This window comes from Caretta caretta, chromosome 24 (assembly GCF_965140235.1).
Source record: "Caretta caretta isolate rCarCar2 chromosome 24, rCarCar1.hap1, whole genome shotgun sequence".
Taxonomy (NCBI): domain Eukaryota; kingdom Metazoa; phylum Chordata; order Testudines; family Cheloniidae; genus Caretta; species Caretta caretta.
The window spans coordinates 15,999,821-16,020,184 of NC_134229.1; the positions used below are offsets into that span (position 1 = coordinate 15,999,821).

At 62.6% G+C, this 20,364-nt stretch overlaps 2 protein-coding genes across 2 annotated transcripts; one reads left to right on the forward strand and one right to left on the reverse strand.

Annotated features, from left to right (window-relative positions):
- Positions 1-3,420: 3,420 nt before the first annotated feature.
- Positions 3,421-5,954, reverse strand: CTU1 (cytosolic thiouridylase subunit 1). The gene is made up of 3 exons (XM_048828527.2): positions 5,867-5,954; positions 4,899-5,404; positions 3,421-4,478 (listed from the first exon to the last, which is right to left on the reverse strand). Exons 2-3 carry the CDS (start codon positions 5,392-5,394, stop codon positions 3,847-3,849), a joined length of 1,128 nt encoding a protein of 375 aa, XP_048684484.1. The 5' UTR covers positions 5,395-5,404; positions 5,867-5,954; the 3' UTR covers positions 3,421-3,846.
- A 3,059-nt stretch (positions 5,955-9,013) lies between these two features.
- On the forward strand, positions 9,014-19,223 carry LOC125625903 (beta-1,4-galactosyltransferase 3-like). Its single transcript, XM_048828525.2, has 8 exons — positions 9,014-9,104; positions 14,120-14,208; positions 15,444-15,805; positions 16,172-16,407; positions 17,014-17,201; positions 17,780-17,902; positions 18,251-18,355; positions 18,634-19,223. Exons 3-8 carry the CDS (start codon positions 15,532-15,534, stop codon positions 18,782-18,784), a joined length of 1,077 nt encoding a protein of 358 aa, XP_048684482.1. The 5' UTR covers positions 9,014-9,104; positions 14,120-14,208; positions 15,444-15,531; the 3' UTR covers positions 18,785-19,223.
- Positions 19,224-20,364: the final 1,141 nt, after the last annotated feature.

Consider the following 20,364-nt stretch of genomic DNA (forward strand, 5'->3'; position numbering starts at 1 on the left):
ATTCTTATTTGATGAATGCTTGTTTTCTTAAATTGTTTTGCTTATTTTGTTTTTTTATTAAGTCTCTTAGGGAGTTACCCCATGCTGGTTTTGATCACAGCTATCTTGTCCCCGTTGGTAGGTGCCTGTCTTACTTTTAGAGTCGTCTATCTGCCCTCTTCTGACATTTCAATAGGGTCGTGTTGTAATTTTCTGGTGCCCTTGCGTCTGCCGCGGTTCCTCCCTAGAACATCTGGTTCGGTGATGGCCTTCCCACTTATCTTCTAACACACACATTCCTTATTCGCACTCAAAACAGGATGGATTTACACAGAGCATTTGAACGGGAACATCAAATTGCAATGCAGGAGAACAATCGTGGCATTCTTTTATTTTAAAATGCTAAACCTACAACAAAATGGTGACCCTACAGGTCTGTCACGGCCTTAAAATCAGCTTCAGACACAGATGCTGGCTGATGCAGCTCTACCAATGGCCCATTCGGCCCATTCCTTTCTGCTATTCAAAAAGGGTGGTTGGCAGAATATAATCCAATCATACACCAACACATTTAATACATGCTACATTATTATTCTTTATTCTAAATTATATAAAATACAAACATTAAATCCTACTGCTACGTGGGGCTCTGTGCAGACTCAGGCAGCATTGCTGATTTCAAGGGAATCTTGATGCCTAAAGTGACTTGCTCCAGCCCGTGCAGGACGTCTGTCGTGCAGCAGAGAATTGCTCGAGTTTCCAAGTCCTAGAGCCGTGCCCGAAAACCACTGGGCTATCCTTCCCCTCTAGCTGGTGTTTTCAATCTGTGGCTCTCCAAGCGCATCAATCTGCCCCTATTAGAGAAGGGGACACTGAGTCCCAGAAAGGGCCTCAGCCAGCAGGCAGGAATAGCACCTGAAATGAAAATGTCAGAATAATTCATTTAGACACCCCACCCCACACCTCCCCACCGAACATTTTGGTTTTGACGAAATGGCCATTTCCAACGGCCAAGAGAACCTACCTCAGGGTTTTCCGCCTCCAGCCCCGATCTGGCAGTTGAGCTAGAGCGGAGCTCAGAGGTACAGTAGTTTTCCTGATCTTTGCTAGGATTAAATTCAGGGTCTATTATCTGAAACCGAGACAAGGTAGGGGTGGGGAGGGGGGCCTATAGGACCATGGTGAGCTTCAGTGCAGAAAAGACTTGAGACACTCCGGCCTAGAGAATCAGATGGAAAATACTGTCCTAAAAGGCGGCTGGTGGTTTAAACCCATTCTAGAGCAGGGGTCCCCCTTTGAAAATATGATTACACCCCCCCCAGCAAGACGTGACAGCAAATCACTGGACATACTCACAGGAGCAGTAAATGACGCATGTCGGCGTTATCCCTGCAATCAATGGCGCTGAATCCCCTAGTGGCTTCCCTATCCTGCCCAGGCTGGAGATCAGCTCCCTCACCCAGCCTAGGGCTGCCAACTCTGACTGAAGCTATTCTGGAAAAAAATTTTACCCAACGTGACGTAATGTCATTTTCTTAAAATATCCTACTTATAATTCCCAGATCGCTTTCAATGGTTACGGGGAGATGAATGTCAATTCCAGGAGACCCCAGGCCAATCCTGGAGGGTTGGCAACCCCAACCCAGCCATATCTGTCTGGGCACTGGTTGCGCACTCCACCCCTGGTGCCTACCTGGTCTCTGGACCTGGGCTGGTAGGAGCCTGCACTGGCTTCAGCTCTGTCCCCGTCTCTCTCTGGCCTTGTGTAGCCAATGATTTTAGTTTATTGTTCATTTATTGTGTGATGTTCTGACTAGCTAACATGTTATGGCCTATATAATCATTGTATGCTAAACAGTTACATTGTAGGATTATAGAAGTCTAAGACGGATCAGCATGTAGAGGGAATAATCATGTATTAAGTATCTGAGTAAGTAGGGTCGAAACGCAAGGCCTGCAGGCTGAGGCCTGCAAAATTTTAGCTTCGCTATTTTAGGCCTTGGAGTTAAGAAATGCAGATATAAGTAAGTACGTGAAGAAAAACCCGATGCCCTAAGATGATGGGGAAAAGAAGGGTCAAGGGGTAATGAGAAAAATTTTAAATCCTAAAAATGCTGCAAAGGCATATCTGTTTCCAGCACGTGCCTTCGCCACAGAATACAGGCTGTGTGTCAATGCGAATGAGAATGAAGAGAGCCTACGCGACCTAAAGAAATCAGGCTCCCTTAAGTTTGTAGGGGACAGATAAGGGAAAACAGGGGTGACACTTTCATGTCCATTGCAGAAGGTCGCTATAGGCAGAATCACATTATAAAACCAGGATGCCCAGAGCGGGAAAATTGAGCTTGCTATGGGAATCTCCAGCAGAAACCATCCCTCTCATCAAACCGTGAGACCCATCAGACCGAAGACTATTGGAGAGGACGAGAATGTAACAATATTTGTAACTTGTGCACAGGTCTATCTAGAATTGCGATCGGCTTGGGTAATAACTTTAACAAAGCCTATAAAACAGACTAGACCTTGTACTTGCGAATGCCTGCGTGGTCTCTACCCTTGGGGTCTTTGTGTTCCGAGAGACTCTACAGCGAAAGCAAGTCGCCGAGGTGACGTTCCTTCTGTTGAGCTTGAAACCGTCCCTGCTAGATCTAAACGCACAGGGGTGCGATACATTACAAAATTCACGTGAAATGAAATAAAAGGCTACACTGGCGTGCAAACTGTCCTCCTCCGTCCCTACTTCGCGCTTCTTGCTGCTGAGTTGTAATAAAAGTGAAACCTTGTCCTCTCCTAGATGCCAACCTTGCTGCTGCTCGCGGCAGCACTGCCTTCAGAGCTGGGTGGCCAGAAAGCTGTACCCACCCCCACACCAGTTCCCCTTTTCCCCTGGCAGCATCCTTCAAATATGGTACCCCTAGGTCTCACAACCCCCCTATAATAGCCTTGCCACCCCCTTCTGGGGTTGGGAATTCCTGTTCTAGAGAAGAGATGGAAATTGCATCCCCGCTATAGAATGGGAACGGCAGAAAAAGGTTCCGACCCACCATTCAGTTCTACAGGATGGACTGACTAAAAATCATTTCTGTCAAAATCTTCTCATCACCTCTGACCCTTGTGGTCTGAACCAGGCTATCGGTGAGCCGCCAAAACCTTGGGGCTGTGTAAATCAGTCCACACATGCTGTAGGTTTCCCCTGCCCCAAGACTTTCAGGAAAAATTGACCCAGCCTAAATCAGACTGAAAAGTCCAAACTCTCTAATATTTACATGAGAAAAACTTTTTCTTCAGTGCCAGTCCCTCAAGCAGTTTCCTCTCAATCGTTTTGAAATATCTTATCTCAAGTTTGGACCTTTGCCCCCTTGACGTGTGAATTTTCTTAAGTGCCCGTCCGGCTTTTTGTTAGAGGATTGCCAAAGATTACAGATGCTGTTTACCCCGTGATTTCTTCTTCAGCAAACAGTTTTATTATCAGCTCTTTCACATGTCCTCGTAATCTCCTGGTACAGGAGAGAACCATGCGCCACTTGTTCACACTGAGCACTTCTCATCCACAGTTCTCCAAGCAGTTTACAAAATATAAGCTGCATTATCTCAATTCTGCGGGGGGGGGGGGGGAATGAGTCACAGCAAGGTAAAAGTGACTTACCTAGTCACACAGTGACTTGGAAATAGAACCCGGGAGTACTGGCTCCCAGCCCCACTTCTCTAACCATGAGACCCCACTCCCCTCCCAGAGCCAGGGAGAGAACCCAGGAGTCCTGGCTCCCAGCCCCCCTGTTCTATCCTATTGGATCCCACTCCACCCCGCCCCGGAGCGGGGCTGTGGACAGGAGCACGGCTGTTCTCAGTGGCACACCCCACACCACTTCAGAAGTTCAGGTCCTGTGGGCCCCTCAGCTCCCGTCTGCCCCACGGCTCCTTGTCTGTCCCCAGCTCCCCCTGAGGCTCCTGCTCCTCCGGCGGCTCCCCCTCGGCCGGGGCCCCCAGGTGCCTGAGCTCCTCCTGGGTGAGGGGCTGCCCGTCCCGCAGCTTGTCCCGCAGACGCCGATGCTTGCCGATACCCAGCTTGGGCAGGCCGCGGTCGAGCCCCTCCAGCAGGACGCAGGCCTTGCACAGGGTCTGGCTGGCCACATAGCCGCAGCGCTGGCAGGTGCCGCGGGACGGCATGCGGAGGTCGGAGCGCAGCAAGAGCCGTTCACCCGAGTGGCCCAGGTCAGCCACGGAGCTGGGCCGGACGGCTTCCAGATCCTTGAGCAGGGCGCGGGCGTAGCCGCGGTAGGCCTGGGGGGCGTAGACACACTCAGTGCTGAAGTAGTCCAGGCCCTGGAAGTAGGCGTAGAGGACGATCTCCTTCTCGTAGGCATGGCGCAGGGGCTTGCAGCGGGGCACGGCCCCCTCCCCCCCCGCCGGCCCCACTCCTGCCCCCCGGCGCAGCCGGCCCACGTCACCCCGCAGGAAGTTCATCAGCACCGTCTCGGCCACGTCGTCTGCATTGTGCCCTGCGGGGGGAGAGCGGAAGGGTCAGGCCGGAGCGGGCCCCCGGGTTGGACCCTGCGGTGACTCCCCCGCCCAGTACAGAGTCCCCCAAAGCAGACCCCATAGCACCCCCTCCTCCAGCACAGAGTCCCTCCAGATAAGACCCAACAATGCCCCCTTCTCCCCAGCAAAGCCCCCTCCCCGCAATTCAGACCCTACAGCTCTCCCTGCCTCCATCCCACAGGACCCCCCCCCCCACACACCCCCCACACCCCTGGGGAGATGTTGTACATGCTGAGCAGCAATCCTCCAGCTGACACCCCACCCCCAGGGCAATCCTGGCCCCCGCTCTTTCACGCCAGATGCTCCCCATGGACTCTCCTGCCCCCGTGACCATCTTGCCCCTCCCAGCAGCAGGGCACCTGGTGGCTCCCCCCCCCGACCTGTGGCGATCTTGTCGGCGCCCATCAGCAGGGCGCCCCGGTCGAGGGCCTGGCGCCGGAAGACGCCGCAGAAGGTGCAGTTGTTGCGGGGGCCGAGGTGGCGGGCGATGCGGTCCATGCTCCAGCCGTAGAGCTGGCGGTAGGAGACCACGTGCAGGGGCAGGCCGGAGCGGCGGTGGTGTCGACGCACGGCGGCCAGGGAGGCATCGCGGTAGCCGGCGATGCCCTCGTCCACGGAGAGCAGCAGCAGGCGCAGGCCGTAGCCGTGGCGCTGGTCAAGGAGCTGCAGCAGGTGGGCCAGCACCGTGGAGTCCTTGCCGCCCGAGGCGCCAATGGCCACGGTCTCGCCGGGCCGGAAGAGCCGCCCGGCCACGATGGCCCGGTGCGTCTCCTCCTCGAAGGCCGCCAGGAAGCAGGCGCGGCACAGGGCGTGGCCCGTCTTGGGGCGCCGCAGGGCAGCCGGGCTGGCGCAGCAGGCGGAGCAGGTGGCTGGCATGGCAGGGGGGCTGGGATAGATGGAATGAGGGTTAGAGGGGGAGCCCCCGGGCCAGCTCCCCAACTCACCCAGCCCCGCCCCCCGCTGCCCTCCGCCCGGCCCCCAGCCCAGCCCAGCCCCCACCATCCGCCAACTCACCCAGCCCCCCACAACCATAAACAGCCTCCCGCCTCACTCAGCCCCCCACCATCCCCCTCCAAACCACCCCACCACCCTCCGCCCAGCCCCCCAACCCCAGCCCCCCACTGCCCTCCACCCAGCCCCTAGCACAGCCCCTCCACCCGCTGCCCAGCCCCCCCCCCCACCTGCAAACCTCCACCCACCCCTCAGGCCCCCACCCCCACCAACCACCCCCTCCCCGTAGCGCCCAGCCCCAAATCTCTCCCCACACCCCGCCCCCCCAAGTACCAGCCCCGATCTCCCCGCGGGGCGCACACGCAGAGCCGGGGGGGGTCGGGGGGGTTTGACTCACCCGCTGTCGGAGCTGAAGCCTCTGCTCGTCCTGCACGGCCCTCTGGCCAACTCCCAGCATGCACCTGCCTGCCGCTCCCAGCATGCACCTGGCCACAGACTGCATCTCCCGGCATGCACCTGCCTGCCGCTCCCAGCATGCACCTGGCCACAGACTGCATCTCCCGGCATGCACCTGCCTGCCGCTCCCAGCATGCACCTGGCCACAGACTGCATCTCCCGGCATGCACCTGCCTACCGCTCCCAGCATGCACCTGGCCACAGACTGCATCTCCCAGAATGCACCTGCCTACAATTCCCAGCATGCACCTGCCCGAGACTGCACCTCCCAGCGGCCACCCGCAGAACAACAACCCCTCTCCCCATTGTTCCCTGCGCATCCCAGCCCTGCCCTCCCCGTCAGCCCTTCCTGCGCTCCCCCTGCTGCTGCCTGCCAGCCCCGGGCCATGCCCTGCAGCCCCGGCTTCTTCTGCCCTCCCAGTCCCTTGCCCCAGCACTAGGGGACGAGATGGTGCCCAGGGGCAGCCTGGGACCTGCCGGGGGAGCCAGACGTGGGGGGACCCGGCGGGGTGTCTGTCCTGCCCAGACCCCTCCCCATGGCAATCACTGCAGGCCCCAATGGCCCCGTTCAGAGCAATGGGGTGCCAGGCCACAGGCAGTGGGGCAGGGGACCCAGCAGGGGGCGCCATGCCGCAGGGAACAGGGCGGGGGTGTGCTCTGCAGGGGGTGCTGTGCTGCAGGGAGCAGGGCGGGGGGCTCAGCTGGGGTCGCCATGCTGCAGGGGGCTCAGTAGGGGTCAGTGCAGTGTTGCTCTGCAGATGTCAAACAGCTGCCCCTCCCCAGGGGTAGCTGCATTTCAGCACAGCACAATTCTAAGCACCCCATGCTGGGACATCGGGCTGGTCCTGATCCCCACGTCCCGCCCCACTGAGCCGTCCCTATATGCACAAACCGACCCTAAACTAAAGTGGCGTCTGGCCACATTCAAGCTCTGGAAGAAGCAGGCCTGGGTGGGAGATGCGGGGTGAATCTCTCGCCAACTATTTATAAGAAGCACATGTGGGACGGAGCTGTGTGTGGGAGGGGGGAGAAGAGAGTTTTCTGCGCCCTCCGGAGCTGTCTCTGGGTAGGAGCATGGGCCATGCAGGGCGGAGCTGGGATGTGGAGAGTTGCAGGGCAGGGTTTCACCTATCCAGGGAGGGGACAGAGCCACACGCCCGGCAGCATTCAGACACATGGCCTCAATTGGGACAGGATATTTCAGGGACAGGGACATGGAGACGTCGCCCAGATCAGAACAGACCCTGATCTATCCCTAGCCTGGACAGACGTGAGGGAAATGCAGCCAGCTCTGGTGCGGGGCAGCTGGGAAACAACCACATGGGGATGGCTCACTCAGCACTGAGGTGCAGCCAGCTCTGGGCGGGGTAGCAAGGGAACAGCCACACATAATGCCGCATGAGGAGGGCTTGCCCAGCGCTGAGATGCAGCCACCTCTGGGGTGGGGCAGCTGGGGAACAGCTGCATGGCAACGCTGCACAGTAATTAAGTACGGGAAGTGAAGAATATGTGAAACTCCCTGCAGCCCGCTCCCTGCTGAGTCCCCAACCCGCTCCCTGCAGCATGGTGCCCTACTGAGCCCCCACCCTGCTTCCCGCAGCACAGTGCCCCCTCTGAGCCCCCACCCTGCTCTCTGCCACACAGCACCCCAACGGGACACTGGGGTTATTAGCACTTAGTGTAGGAGGGAGTGTCCCTATCCCTGGCCAGCTGGCATCATGTCCTGCTGCCTCGTGACTCCCGCTCCCTCCCCCCCCCCACCCCGACCTGTGGAGCTGGGGCCCAGCTGCTCCGCAGCTGTTTCCTGTTGTTCCTCCATCTCCCTGGCCCAGGGCCGGCTGGCCTCTCATTTCCACCCCTCATGGCCTCAAGCTGGGGGCCTGCGTGATGGGAATCAGGATGGGGGGCTCCCTGGTCAGCTCTGGCTGGGGGGGAGGGGGATGTAGCTGCTCTCCACAGCAGCCATGGGGTGAGATCAAGTCCAGATGCCATTTTGGAGGCAACTGCCGTCAGGGGCCAGGAGAGAGATACCTGGCTACCACAGCCGGATGGGACCATCTAGTTGGACTCCCGGACCAAGGAACTGCCCCCCAAATCCTCCATCAAGCAGATCTCTTTGAGCAACACCCCGAGGGGATTTTAAACCCCACACTGCTAAAAATTCCCCTCTTATTACCCTGGATTCATCTAGCTTCAAATCCCAGCGGTTGGTGGGTGTTGCAGGTGCCCCTGGTGGCTCAAAGAGCCCGGTATTAAATATTCGTCCTCCATGTAGGTGTTCACGGACGGGGATCAGGTCCCCCCCGTAACTTTCCCTTTGTTTGGCTCAATAGATGGAGCTGCTGGTGTCTCTAGCCCGAAGATAGGGTTTCCATCCCTGAAATCATTCCCCCTGGTTTCTTCTCTGACCCCCTCCCCAACTCATCAGCAATCGGGGACACCAGGTCTGGGCCCGGTTTGCCAGCCCAGTCACCCCAGGGCCAGATCCAGAGGGAAAATAACCTCTCTGCTCCCACTCATGTGTCCCCAGTTTGTGCAGCCCAGGAGAGCCTCAGCGTCACCCCGGGAGCATCGTGTGCAGCTGCTGAACCCCCACAGCCCCCCCAATCTTTCTCAGCAGCGCTAGTTCCCAGGGTGAAGCCCCCCAGTCCATGGGTCTGGCGAACGCGCTTTGCTCCAACAAAGAGGGGATTTGCTGCAGCATTCTTTGCCAGGCCACTGCGTGCCTCAGTTTCCCCCACGTTTCGCACAGTTCCCCCGGGGTCGGGTGATGGGCGAGGAGAGAAAAAGGGGCAAGCTAGAGCTATGGGCCTGAGCAAGGGGTAAAAATCCAGACACCCTCCCCTCCCAGCTGCCCGCCCCCGCGTAGATAGTTGGTCTCGCCCCCTCCCCCGCTTTGGATGGTCTTCCCCGCTTCAGATGGCCCCTTTCCCCAGGTTGGTCTCTCCCGCCTCGCCCAGGTTGGTGTCTCCCCCTGTGGATGGTCTCTCCCCGCGCCCAGTTGGTCTCTCCGAGCCCGGCCCATGTCTGACGCGACGGCCAAGCCCCGCCCCCTCTCCCGGCCAATGGGAGCCCAGATTCCCCGGTGACGCGGGGAGTCCAGCCCCCGTCGGGGCAGGGAGGAGCGGGAGCGCGCAGCGGGCGAGTGCCCGGCCCGGCCGTCTGGAGACAGAGAGGGGGTGAGAGCCGGGCCCCGCCCCGCCCCGCGCCCCACGGGGACCCCCTCCCCCTGCCCCCCCTTCCCCTGCCCCCCACGGGGACCCCCCTCTGCTGTGCACCCTGGGGTGCCCCCCACCACTGCTTCCCCCAGCCCCGCCCCCCACGGGGACCCCCCTTCCCCTGTGCACCCGGGGTACCCTCCGCCCCTGCTCCCCCCAGCCCGCCCTGCCCCACGGGGACCCCCCATCTCTACCCCCTGATCCCCCCTCCCCTGTGCACCACAGGGTACCCACCGCCCCTGCTCCCCCGGCCCCGTGCCTCATGGGTACCCCCCCTCCCCTGTGCACCCTGGGGTACCCCCCGCCCTGTGCCCCACGGGGACGCCTCCTCTGCTGTGCACCCCGGGGTACCCTCCGCCCCTGCTCCCCCCGCCTGCCCCGCTCCCCACCGGGAGCCCCCCTCCCCTGTGCACCCTGGGATAACCCCCTGCCCTCCTCCCCCAGCCCGCCCTGCCCCCCACAGGGAGCCCCCTCCCCCATCTCCTCCGCCTCCTCCCCTGTGCACCCCAGGGTACCCCCCAAGGAGAGCCCCTTCCCCCCCTCTCCTCCCCCTACTCCCCCCTCCCCTGTGCACCCTGGGGTACACTCTGTCACTGCTCCCCCCAGCTCTCCCTGCCTCCCATGGGGAGCCCCCCTCCCCTGTGCACCCTGGGGTACCCCCCGCTCCCCCCAGCCCGCCCCGTGCCCCATAGGGAGCCCCCTCCCCTGTGCACCCTGGGGTGCAGCCCGCCCCTGCTCCACCCAGCCCATCCCACGGGGAGCCCCCTCCCCCTGTCTCCTCCCCCTACTACCCCCTCCCCTGTGCACCCCTGGGGCACCCTCCATCCCTGCTCCTCCCACCCCGCCCCGTGCCCCATGGGGAACCCCCTTCTCCTGTGCATCCCCAGGGTACCCCCCACCCCTGCTCCCCCTAGCCCGCCCCTCCCCCCATGGGGAGCCCCCCTCCCCTGTGCACCCTGGGGTACCCCGCCCCTGCTCCCCCCAGCCTGCCCCGCCCCCTCATCTTCTCCCCCTGCTGCTCCCTTCCCTGGGCACCCCTGGGGTACTCCCCCTCCTGCCCCCTATGGGGAGCGCCCATCACTGCATCCTCCCCTGTGCATCCCAGAGCATCCCCGCACCGCCCATCTCCTCCCCCTGCTGATCCCTCCCCTGTGCACCCCGGGGTACCCCTGCTCCCTACGGCCTGCCCCCCATGGGGAGCCCCCTCCCCTGTGCATGCCCAGGGTACCTCCCACCCCTGCTCCCCCCCCGCCTGTCCCCCATGGGCAGCACCTGCTCTCCCTACTCCCCCTCCTCTGTGCACCCCCAGAGTATGACCTGCCCCCCCCATGGGAATGCGCACCGTCTCCCCTGTGTACCCTCTGGGTACCCCCCACCCCTCCTGGCTACTATGGGGAGTGCCCCTCGCCTGTTCAGCCTCGGGGTATCTCCCGCCCCCTGCTCTTCCCAGCCCATCCCCCACATGGATCGTCCCCTCCCCTATGGGAGTATGGGGGGGGGCACGCTCACCCCCACCAGGGGAAGGGTGATGAGCTAGGGTGCTCCTCGAACCCCATGAGCGTAGCGTTCGGCTCTGCCCCATGGGGCTCCACATGCCAGCCCTGCCCCCGTGCCTGTTGGAGGGGCCGGATCAGCCCTTTGGGCCCCTCTGGCTGGTCTCTTGCCCCCTCCCTGCCCCCCGGGTCAGACCGCACGTCTAGGCGGTTTCTCACCCGCGCCGGGGCCCCTCCAGCCTGCTGCCCCTGTCCTCTCGGGCTGGGCAGAGAGCGCAGGTCCAGGAAGCATGGCGGTGTCTGGTGGGTGGCACTGGGGGTCTCCGGGTGGCAGGGGAGATGCTCGCCCAGCCCTTGGGGTGCTGAGCTACTAGATTTGCAGTCCTGGCACCCCTGCTTCTGACCCACTTGACCCCCACTCCCCTCTCAGAGCTAGGATGGAACCCAGAAGTCCTGGTTCCCAGTTCTCCTGCTTTAACCCACTAGATCCCACTCTCCTTCCAGAGCTGGGTCCATCTAGGTCCCAGTCCCACCCACCTAGCAGGAGGCAGTGCTGGCTGTTCCACTAGAAGCTGCCAAGCCCCTTGTTCTTTAGCAGCCTGTGGAACTCACTGCCACTGGAAATCCCTGAGGCCAGAAACGAAGTGACTCCAAACGGCCAGCGCCATGTGCACAGGGGGTTTTATTCCTTCCCGACCCAGTTTCATCCACAGACGCTGCTGGATGCCAGCAGCACGCAGTTCTGGCATCTCCCTCCCGGTGACTGCCAGGCCACGCAGGTCTGAGGAGCTCCTCAGGACTCCTGGGTTCTGTCCCCAGCTCTGGGAGGGGGAATGGGATCTAATGGCTAGGGCGGGGGCGGAGGGGAGTCAGGACGCCTGGGTTCTGTCCCTCTCGCTGGGAGGGGAGTGGGTCTGGTGGTTTAGAACGGGGACGGATGAAGCTTGAACTGTCTCAGCGTGCAGTGGGCTGGTTCTTCAGCTTGTTGGGTCGGTTTTTCAGCCTGTTGGGCCGAGATTTTTGCAGCGGAGCTTCCACTGGCCTCTGCTTTTTGCCAGCGCTTTCGGGGCGACGTCTCCCTCTGTGCGCGGCGGGGTGAGACCAGCGCTGCGCCTGGTGCTGGGGGGGCGCTCGTTGACAGGGGTGGAGGAGAGACCCCGCGATGATCGCGGGGCAGGAAAAGAGGCCCGGTAGTGAGCCGTCGCAGCGAGGACGGAGCAGCGATGGTCAGGGTGTGGAGAGGAAATGGGAGGCACCATGGGGCCGAGTCGGGAGCTGGCGGGACCCCCGGTGTTGCCGCACCACTTCCCTTAATAAAGCTGCCAGAGAGCTCAGCGCTTTATGCAAGAGGGGAAGAAGAGTTATCCCTGCCTGATGGCTGGGGAAACTGAGGCACGGAGCAGGGGAGTGGCTTGGCCTTGCTCACCCAGCTTCCCTCCCTCCCCCACATTCCGCCCCATGCCAGCACTGCCCCCCACACACTGGTCTGTCTCACCCTCCGAGCACTGGTTCTCCCTCTCCAGGGCTAGCTCAGCACTGTCGTGACCTCCCATCTCCAGCTGAGGGTCCCGGGACTCCCCCCATGCACCCCGTGGGCACCCATTCGCCGGGCGGGTGCTGTCTGGGCGTGGACCTGGCTTTGTTTCCGAAAGGGCCTGTGTCATGCTGTTGGCTTGAGCCTGGCTCGATGCCCATCTTCCAGCTGGCTCTGTGCCCTCCTGGGTGCAATCCCCATGCGGCGCCCAGCTGCCCAGGTCCCGCTGGCTGTTAATGTGCCATTGTCTGGCTACGGAGCCTGCTGGCGGCTGGCTGGAGCAGAGTCGGTGGAGCAGAATCCATCCCTGCCCTGGGGATGGATCGGGGCCGGCGCCCACTAGAGGAGAAAGGGCCCCATTCCACCCCCCTGAGCCAGCCAGTCCCCTGGCCTGGGGCCAGATTGGGGTCCAGGGGCTGGGCTGGCCTGGCCGGGGTCCTGGCTGGCCTCGCTGTGCGGAATGGTGCCAAGGGCCATGTTGTTGTTGGCTCATCCCCCTGATGTCAGGTCTGCGCACGGCCAGCGCTTGTGTAAATGCCACATTAGTGCCGGTGCATGGGGGAGTCAGCTGAGCTACCTGGGGGTGCTCAAAGAGGTCACCCATGGGGCAAAATATGGGCTAGCGAGTTAGAAGTGGTGGGGCTGGGAGCCTGGACTCCTGGGTTCTTTTCCCGGCTTTGCAAGGGGAGTGGGGTCTAGTAGTTAGATCGCGGCGGCTGGGAACTAGGACTCCTGGGTTCTATCCCTGTCTCGCATGCCCATTCCTTCCCTGCAGACTTGCAGTCCTTCCTGGGGTGGAGCCGGCTCAGGAAGGGGGGTTGAGGTGTACGAGGGGAAAGACATTGGCTTGTTTCACCTTGCGGCTTCGTTGGTATGTGGCTGAGGAGCCGGGCACAGCTGGTTCCGTACACAGACGGAGTTTGAGCAACCTTGGACTTCGATCCTTCCCTGTGTTTCTCCTCTGGGCACGTCACTGTCCCAAAACCGCAGTGTAGAACAAAGAGAGGCCGGGCTGCACCAGGACACGAAAACTTGCTGGTCCTGCCCTGGTGACGTAAATCCACCCGCAGCTCTGCGGGGTAAAGGGCTCTCCGCTTCCTGTCCGAGATTGCAGGTCACTGGGTTCCCCAGCTGCCCCACCCCAGAAGTGGCTGCATCTCAACACTGGGCGAGCCGTCCCCCTGTGACCTAGGTAACCCAGACAGGAACTGAAACGTGCCAGATCTTGCTTTCTTCCTCTAGCAGCTGGCTGATGGCTGCTGGGGGGGTGGGGTCTGTGCACATGCCTCACTCTGTGAGGAAGGGGCGTCTGGCGGGCACCCTGTGATGGGGTTTGCTGCTTTCCAAGCCTCGGGGCCCTTTAAGAGGGATGAGGAGTGACTGCCTGGCAACCCCTGGTTGTCTAAGCAACAGCACTCTGGCACTCTGGCTTGCCCAGCAACTGGGGGGGGGAGAGGGAGGGGGGGGTGCTGAGTCCACCAGGCTCTGTGCCTGCCCCCTGGGGTCCAGGCCGGGTCTCTGGGGCCCTGGCATGTCCCATGCCCACCTTGGTGTGAGAGCCCGGGTGCCCTGGCATCTCACGGTATGCAGGGCTGGGGTCCAGGTCATGACATGGAGCTGGGGGCTCAAGTAGGGGGTGCCGTGCTGCAGGGAATGGGGCAGCTGTGGGGGCTCATTTTCTTTTCCCTTAGGAAGCCCAGTTTCCCCAACCCCTGCCCCATTTCCCCTTGGACGTTTTTCTCCTTAACAACCTGGCGCAGCGGTGCTGGGGCAGTGGCCAGGTGCTGCACTCTCCCCCAGAGGTGGCTGCCTTTCAGTGCTAGGTAAAGCGGTGGGATGGAAAAAGGGGGTGGATCTTTTGTCTCAGTCCCCAGTCCACTCCCCTGCCCACCTTCCCTGTTTTATCCTTCCTGCTTCCTCTCACGCTCTCCTCCTCTTCCTCCCCCTAGGCGCACCAGGGAGCCTGGAGCCCCAAGCCAGCTGCAGGGAGTGAGAGCCGTCCCGGCGGAGCTGGCTGGGGGGCGCTTCCCATCTCGAGGTAGGTACCCTGGATTTCTCTCCCTTGGGCTGGGGGACCCCAGGCTCTGGAGCAAACTTGGGGGTTGGGACACGGGGCCTTTGCCCTGTATGGGGTACTGGCTCTGTTCCAGCCCCATGGAGGTGGGGTTGGGGAGTCCCTGGACCCCTCCTGCCCTGACGTGGGCAGAGTTTGGGCACCAGCATCAGTCCGGAATCCGGATCAGAGCAGCCAGGCCCTGGAATTTCAGAAGGCTGGTCAAGCCGGAGAAACCAGTTCCCAGACCTAGGGAGCGGGGGCAGGGGACACCATGGTGGGTGGGGGCTGGGAGCCAAGACACCTGGGTTCTATCCCTGGGTGAGGGGAGTGAGGTCAAGTGGGTAGAGCCGGGGAGGGCGGGGCTGGGAGCCAGGACGCCTGGGTTCCCTTGGTGCTGTTGGCCCTGTGGCTGGAATGATCCCCTCCCCCTAACAGCAGGAGGCCCAGGGACAAAGGGTTCCTGCGAAGTATGTGAAACATCCAGCCCCTGACACATGAAAGCAGCTGCCGCCCAGCTCCGTCAGGGCCTGGAGGCTGAGCTAGGTACAGCTGAGTCCCCGAGCACCCCACGGCCAGGACCCAACCGGGCCAGACTCAGTGCTAACCAGCGCATCCCCGTCCCAGAGCAGGGGATAGAACCCAGGAGTCCTGCCTTCCAGCCCCCCCCCCACCCCACTCCACTCCCAGAGCTGGGATAGAACCCAGGAGTCCCGGCTGGCTCCCAGCTGTCTGGCCGGGAGTGGCAGGGAACCTGTGAGGGGGGGGCGGGGGCCGGATCTGTTCCTGGAGACACTTGTTGAGTCAGGGGCTGGCTGGCTTTTGTCTTCCCTGATTTCCCAATTCCTGCCAAGCCTCCTGCAGCGACTGGCTCACACCTCAGGCAGGTGAGGTTGTGAGAGAGAGTCCAGGACGCCTGGGTTCTTCGCCAGGCACTGGGAGGTGAGTGGAGGCTCAGGGGCTAGAGCAGGGGGGCTGGGAGCCAGGACTCCTGGGTTCTATCCCTGCTCTGGGAGGGAAGAGGGTCTAGGGGGCTAGAGCAGGGGGGGCTGGGAGCCAGGACTCCTGGGTTCTATCCCCTGCTCTGAGAGGGAAGAGGGTCTAGGGGGCTAGAGCAGGGGGGCTGGGAGCCAGGACTCCTGGGTTCTCTCCCCAACTCTTGGGGAGCAGTGGGGTTGGTTTACAGATGGCACAGGGGCTCATGTACCTCCCTCCCCCAGGTCTGTCCCCAGGAGGGCGAGCCACAGCCGTCCCCGCCCGGGCCCTGCCCACCCGCCGGCCATGGCTAGATGATCCCGGCCCCGTGCCATGCTGCAGTCCCGCGGCCGGTACCTGCTGCTCCTGCTGGGGGTGCAGCTGGTGGTGATGGCGCTGCTCTACCATGAGGGCTACCGCCGGCGGGTCGCCTACTTCCTGGGCATCTTCTACAAAGGGGGGGCCCCGGCCGGGCTTGGGGGGCCGCAGGGCGCCGCCCACAACGCCTCGCTGCCCGGCGATGTCTACGCCAACCTCAGCCTCATCGCCCGGCCCCTGCTGCGTCCCGAGGAACTGCCCTACTGCCCTGAGACCTCCCCGTTCCTAGGTAAGGGGCGCCCGGAGCCCTGGGTCCTCGCCCTGGCTTCAGGAGGGGTGGGGGGGGGGGTGCTGGGGTCAGGACAGCTGGGTTCTATCCCATCTGGGAGGGGAGTGGGGTTTAGTGGGTAGAGCGGGGGGTTGGAGGCAGGACTCCTGGGTTCTCTCGCTGGCTCTGTCGGGGGAGTGGGGTCTAGTGGTGAGATCAGGGCGGCTGGGAGCCAAGGACTCCTGAGTTTTGTCCCTGGCTGTGGGAGTGGGGCAGAGATTTGGGGGCTCACACGGATTTGAAGCCTCTCTGTGGGTATGGGGGCGGCCCCCCCAGAGCTGTGAACCCCAAGTTTCCTGGGGCTCAGGCGTTTGTTCTGCCCTGCAGGGGGCCCGATCCGGGTGACCTTCCCCCCAGGGCTGACCCTGGAGGAGATTGTCCGCAAGAACCCCTATGTGAGGGCCGGGGGCAGGTACCAGCCCCCCGACTGCGACCCCCTGCACCGCACGGCCGTCGTCATCCCCCACCGCAACCGGGAACAGCACCTGCGCTATCTTCTCTACTTCCTGCACCCCTTCCTCCAGCGCCAGCAGCTCGCCTACGGCATCTACATCATCCACCAGGTGCCCCGGATGCTGGGGTCCGGGGGGGTCGGCTCTTTGGGGTTAGAGCGGGGCGGCTGGGAGCCAGGACTTCTGGGTTCTATCCCGGCCCTGGGAGAGGAGGGGGCTCTAGTGGTTAGAGCAGGGAGGCTGGGAGCCAGGACTCCTGGGTTCTATCCCAGCTTGGGGAGGGTAGTGGGGTATACAGGTTAGAGCAGGGGGTTTGGCAGCCAGGTCTCCAGGGTTTTATCCTGGCTTGGGGCAGGGGGAGGTTAGAGCAGGGGGGCTGGGAGCCCGGATTTCTGGGTTCTATCCCGGCTGGGGGGGGAGTAGTGGGGTATACAGCTTAGAGCAGGGGGGCTGGGAGCCAGGTCTCCAGGGTTCTATCCTGGCTTGGGGGCAGGGTAGTGGGGTATACAGGTTAGAGCAGGGGGGTCGGCAGCCCGGTCTCCAGAGTTTTATCCTGGCTTGGGGCGGGGGTGGGGGGATTAGTGGGTTATACAGGTTAGAGCAGGGGGGTTGGCAGCCAGGACTTCTGGGTTCTATCCTGGCTCTCGGAGGAGGGTGCGGGCTAGTGGTTAGAGCAGGGGGTTGGCGGTAACCCTCCATTGTCGTCCCACCCTCCAGGCAGGGAACTACACCTTTAACCGGGCCAAGCTGCTGAATGTGGGGTTCAAGGAGGCGATGAAAGATGAGGACTGGGACTGCATGTTCTTCCATGACGTCGACCTCATCCCCGAGGACGACCGCAACCTGTACACCTGTGACCGCTTCCCCAAGCACGCCTCCGTCGCCATGGACAAGTTCGGATACAAGTGGGTTCCCGCGCCCTCCCCCATCTCCATGCTGGGCGAAGGGTGCCCAGATAACCAGCCCGCCACGTCTTCACGCCGGGCGAGGGATCCCCTGGATAACCAGCCCCTGCACCCCACCCCAGAGGTGGCTGCCTCTCCATGCTGGGCGAGGGGTCCCTGAATAAGCACGCCCTGCCCCAGAGGTGGCTGCATCTCCATGGTGGGTGAGGGGTGCCCAGATAACCAGCCCGCCATGTCTTCAGGCCGGGCGAGGGGTGCCCTGGATAACCAGCCCCCGAGCCCCACCCCAGAGGGGCCGCATCTTGCCAGGCACGGGGTTCCCGTATAACCAGAGCTCGTGCTCCACTCCAGAGGTGGCCACTGTCTCCATGCTGAGCGAGGGGTACCTGGATAACCAGCCCCTGGTGTCCCGCCCCAGAGGGGCCACATGTCTGCGTCGGGTCCCTTTATAACCAGCCCCTGTGCCCCAGGTGGGCTGCATCTCTGGCAAGTGTGATTGACCGCCTGGATTCCCCTCCCCGCCCCATCACTGCCCATCTGGAGTGCCCCCTGCTGACGCTGCCCTCTCTTCCCGGTAGGTTGCCCTACAAGACCTACTTTGGGGGGGTGTCGGCTTTGACCCCGGAGCAGTACATGAAGATGAACGGTTTCCCCAACAACTACTGGGGCTGGGGGGGCGAAGATGATGACATCGCTGTGAGGTAGGGGGCGGGGCTGTGGGTGAGGGGGCGGGGCCGTGGGCAGCCTCACAGCCAGTCACCCCTTTGGGTTTTCCCACCCAGGGTGTGTGCGGTGGGGTGGGGTGAGGATTCTCATGTGACACCTGCTGGGCTAGCCCAGGTTTATGGGAGGGGGCCACACAGTCTCTTCTACAGGTGGGGAAACCAAGGCACGTGAGCAGCACAGCCGGGGAGAGAACCCAGGAGTCCTGGCTCCCAGCCCCTCTGCCATGAGGCTGGATGGGCCTGCGGGTGTGATGGGCGGGGCGGATGACAGGATGCCAGGCTAGATGGGCCTGTGGTTTTTAACCCTGCCTCCCCTCCCCCCAGGGTGGCGCTGAGCGGGATGCTGATCTCCCGGCCCTCCATCCAGCATGGCCGCTACCGCATGATCAAACACGGCCACGACAAGGGCAACGAGCAGAACCCCAGGAGGTGATGGGGGGAGGGGAACGGTGGGGGGGAGGGATCCGCTCAGTGGGAGAGGGGAGTGGTGTGAGGAGTTCAGGGGGATCCTGGCAGCGGGGGAGGGGAGCAGCATGGGGGGGATCCTGGCGGCGGGGGAGGGGAATGGGAATGGGGCGGGGCTTGGCGGGTGGTGGTGGGGGGTCGTGCCGGGGGAGGAGATCCGGTGAGGAATTGGGCAGCATCCCGGCAGTGGGCAGGATGGGGGGGGTGTCCTTGTCCAGCTAACCCCCGCCCCCCCCCCCCAGGTTTAACCTGCTGGCCAAGACGCGACGGACCTGGCGCCAGGATGGCATGAACACCCTGGAATACCAGCTGCTGGCCAAGGAGCGCCTGCCCCTCTACACCAACATCACCGTCGCCATCGGCACCGAGAAGGGCCTGCGCCGCCCCACGTGACCTCTCCGCCCGCAGGGGGGCCGGGACTTGGGGGGGCGTGGCTGGCCCCCATTCCCCCCGATCCACCCTGGACTGAGCAACCAAAGATGCCCAGCTGGAGGGGGTGGGGCCTTGGGCTGGAGCTGCTGGGGGGAGGGGGAGGGATTGGGCTCATGAGCTGAGGCAGGGGATGTGGGGTAGAGCGGGGCCCTGATTGGGGGGCCCCCAAGCTGGTGGGGGCCCTGTCAGGGGATGGGGCCCCTGATGCCCCTGCTGTTGGGGGAGGGAGTCAGGCCCTGACTCCCCCCAGAGCCATTCGCCAGGGCTGGTTTTTTATACAGATGTCTCTTGGGGGGGCGGGGTTTGTCTCTTGGGGGGCAGGGTTTGCTGTCCTGCCCGCAGAGGGGGCTGCCCCCCTGTGCACAGACTTTCTTATTAAAGTGCAATTTATTTTACTGCAGCCGTGTTCCCCTCCCCCCAGCCTTGTTTGTTCTTGGGCGGGAGAGGGGGCCATGGGCAGGGCCGGGCCACCTGGCTGCTGTGGGGGGCCACCGGCCACGCTGGGCCCATGGGGAAGGGGATGCATTGGCCTTGCCACAGGGCTGCCAGCACATGTGTTCCTCTGCTCTACCCCCAGGGGCTCCCCAGAAAGCCGGGCCCCCAGTGCCCAGCTCCCTCCTGCAGCAGGGGGTCCCTGGGTCTGGTCCCCATGCAGCAATGAGAGTTGCTGGAGACCCCCTCTCCCCTGGGCTGATAGGACGAGTGGGGCGGCGGGGGGGGTTGTGAGACTCTGGACCCCCTTCCCTTCCCCCACAGCCCCCATGCAGCGCATGGGGCCTGGAGTTACCTCCCCAAATGTAGAGGAGGCTCCTGGTCACGCAGCCATAGGTGTGGGGAGGGCTGTGGGGCTGGGACAGCTGGGGGCTGCGGGTGGGGATTGAGGGGAGCCCAGGGCTGGGCAGGGAAGGGCAGGGCTGGTGTAGCAGGGGCTTGCAGGTCAGGATTGAGGGGAGCCCAGGGCTGGGTTATCTAGGGGCTGTGGGTGGGGATTGAGAGGCACTGGCAGAGCCGGGGGGGGGGGGGGGGGGGGAGGAGAGGGGGGGCAGGAGATCTCAGGCCTGGGTTTTTCCGGAGGCTGCGGGTCCCCCAGTGTCACCACAACCCTAAACTGCAATTCTTTAGCAGGGCTTATTCCCTGCAGGAAGATCTGGGCCCCGGGGCCCATCACCCTGGTCTCCTGGCCTTGGGGGCAGCTTCAGAATCTCAGCCTTCAGTTAAAAAAAAATTCTGCTTCGAGCCCCCGCAAGTGGGGAGAAAAGCTGAAAACTGAATCTGCCGGGAGCTGCCGGCGTCTGCCGAGAGCCTGAGCCCAGTGCTGGGAGAGGGGGGAGCTGGCCCAGGTGTGAGCAACGCTGCCTGCGTCTGCCAAGAGCCTGAGCCTGAGCCTGGCGGCAGAGTTGGGCCAGGTCCCAGGGGCCCTGGTCCTGGGGGAGGAGGGGTGTCACGGGGTCCCATTCGGGTACTGATCTGCTGGGCCTGATCCTCAGTGAGCTCAGGAAGCCGAGACAGTTCCTGATCCTCCAGCCAGCTGCATTTCAGGG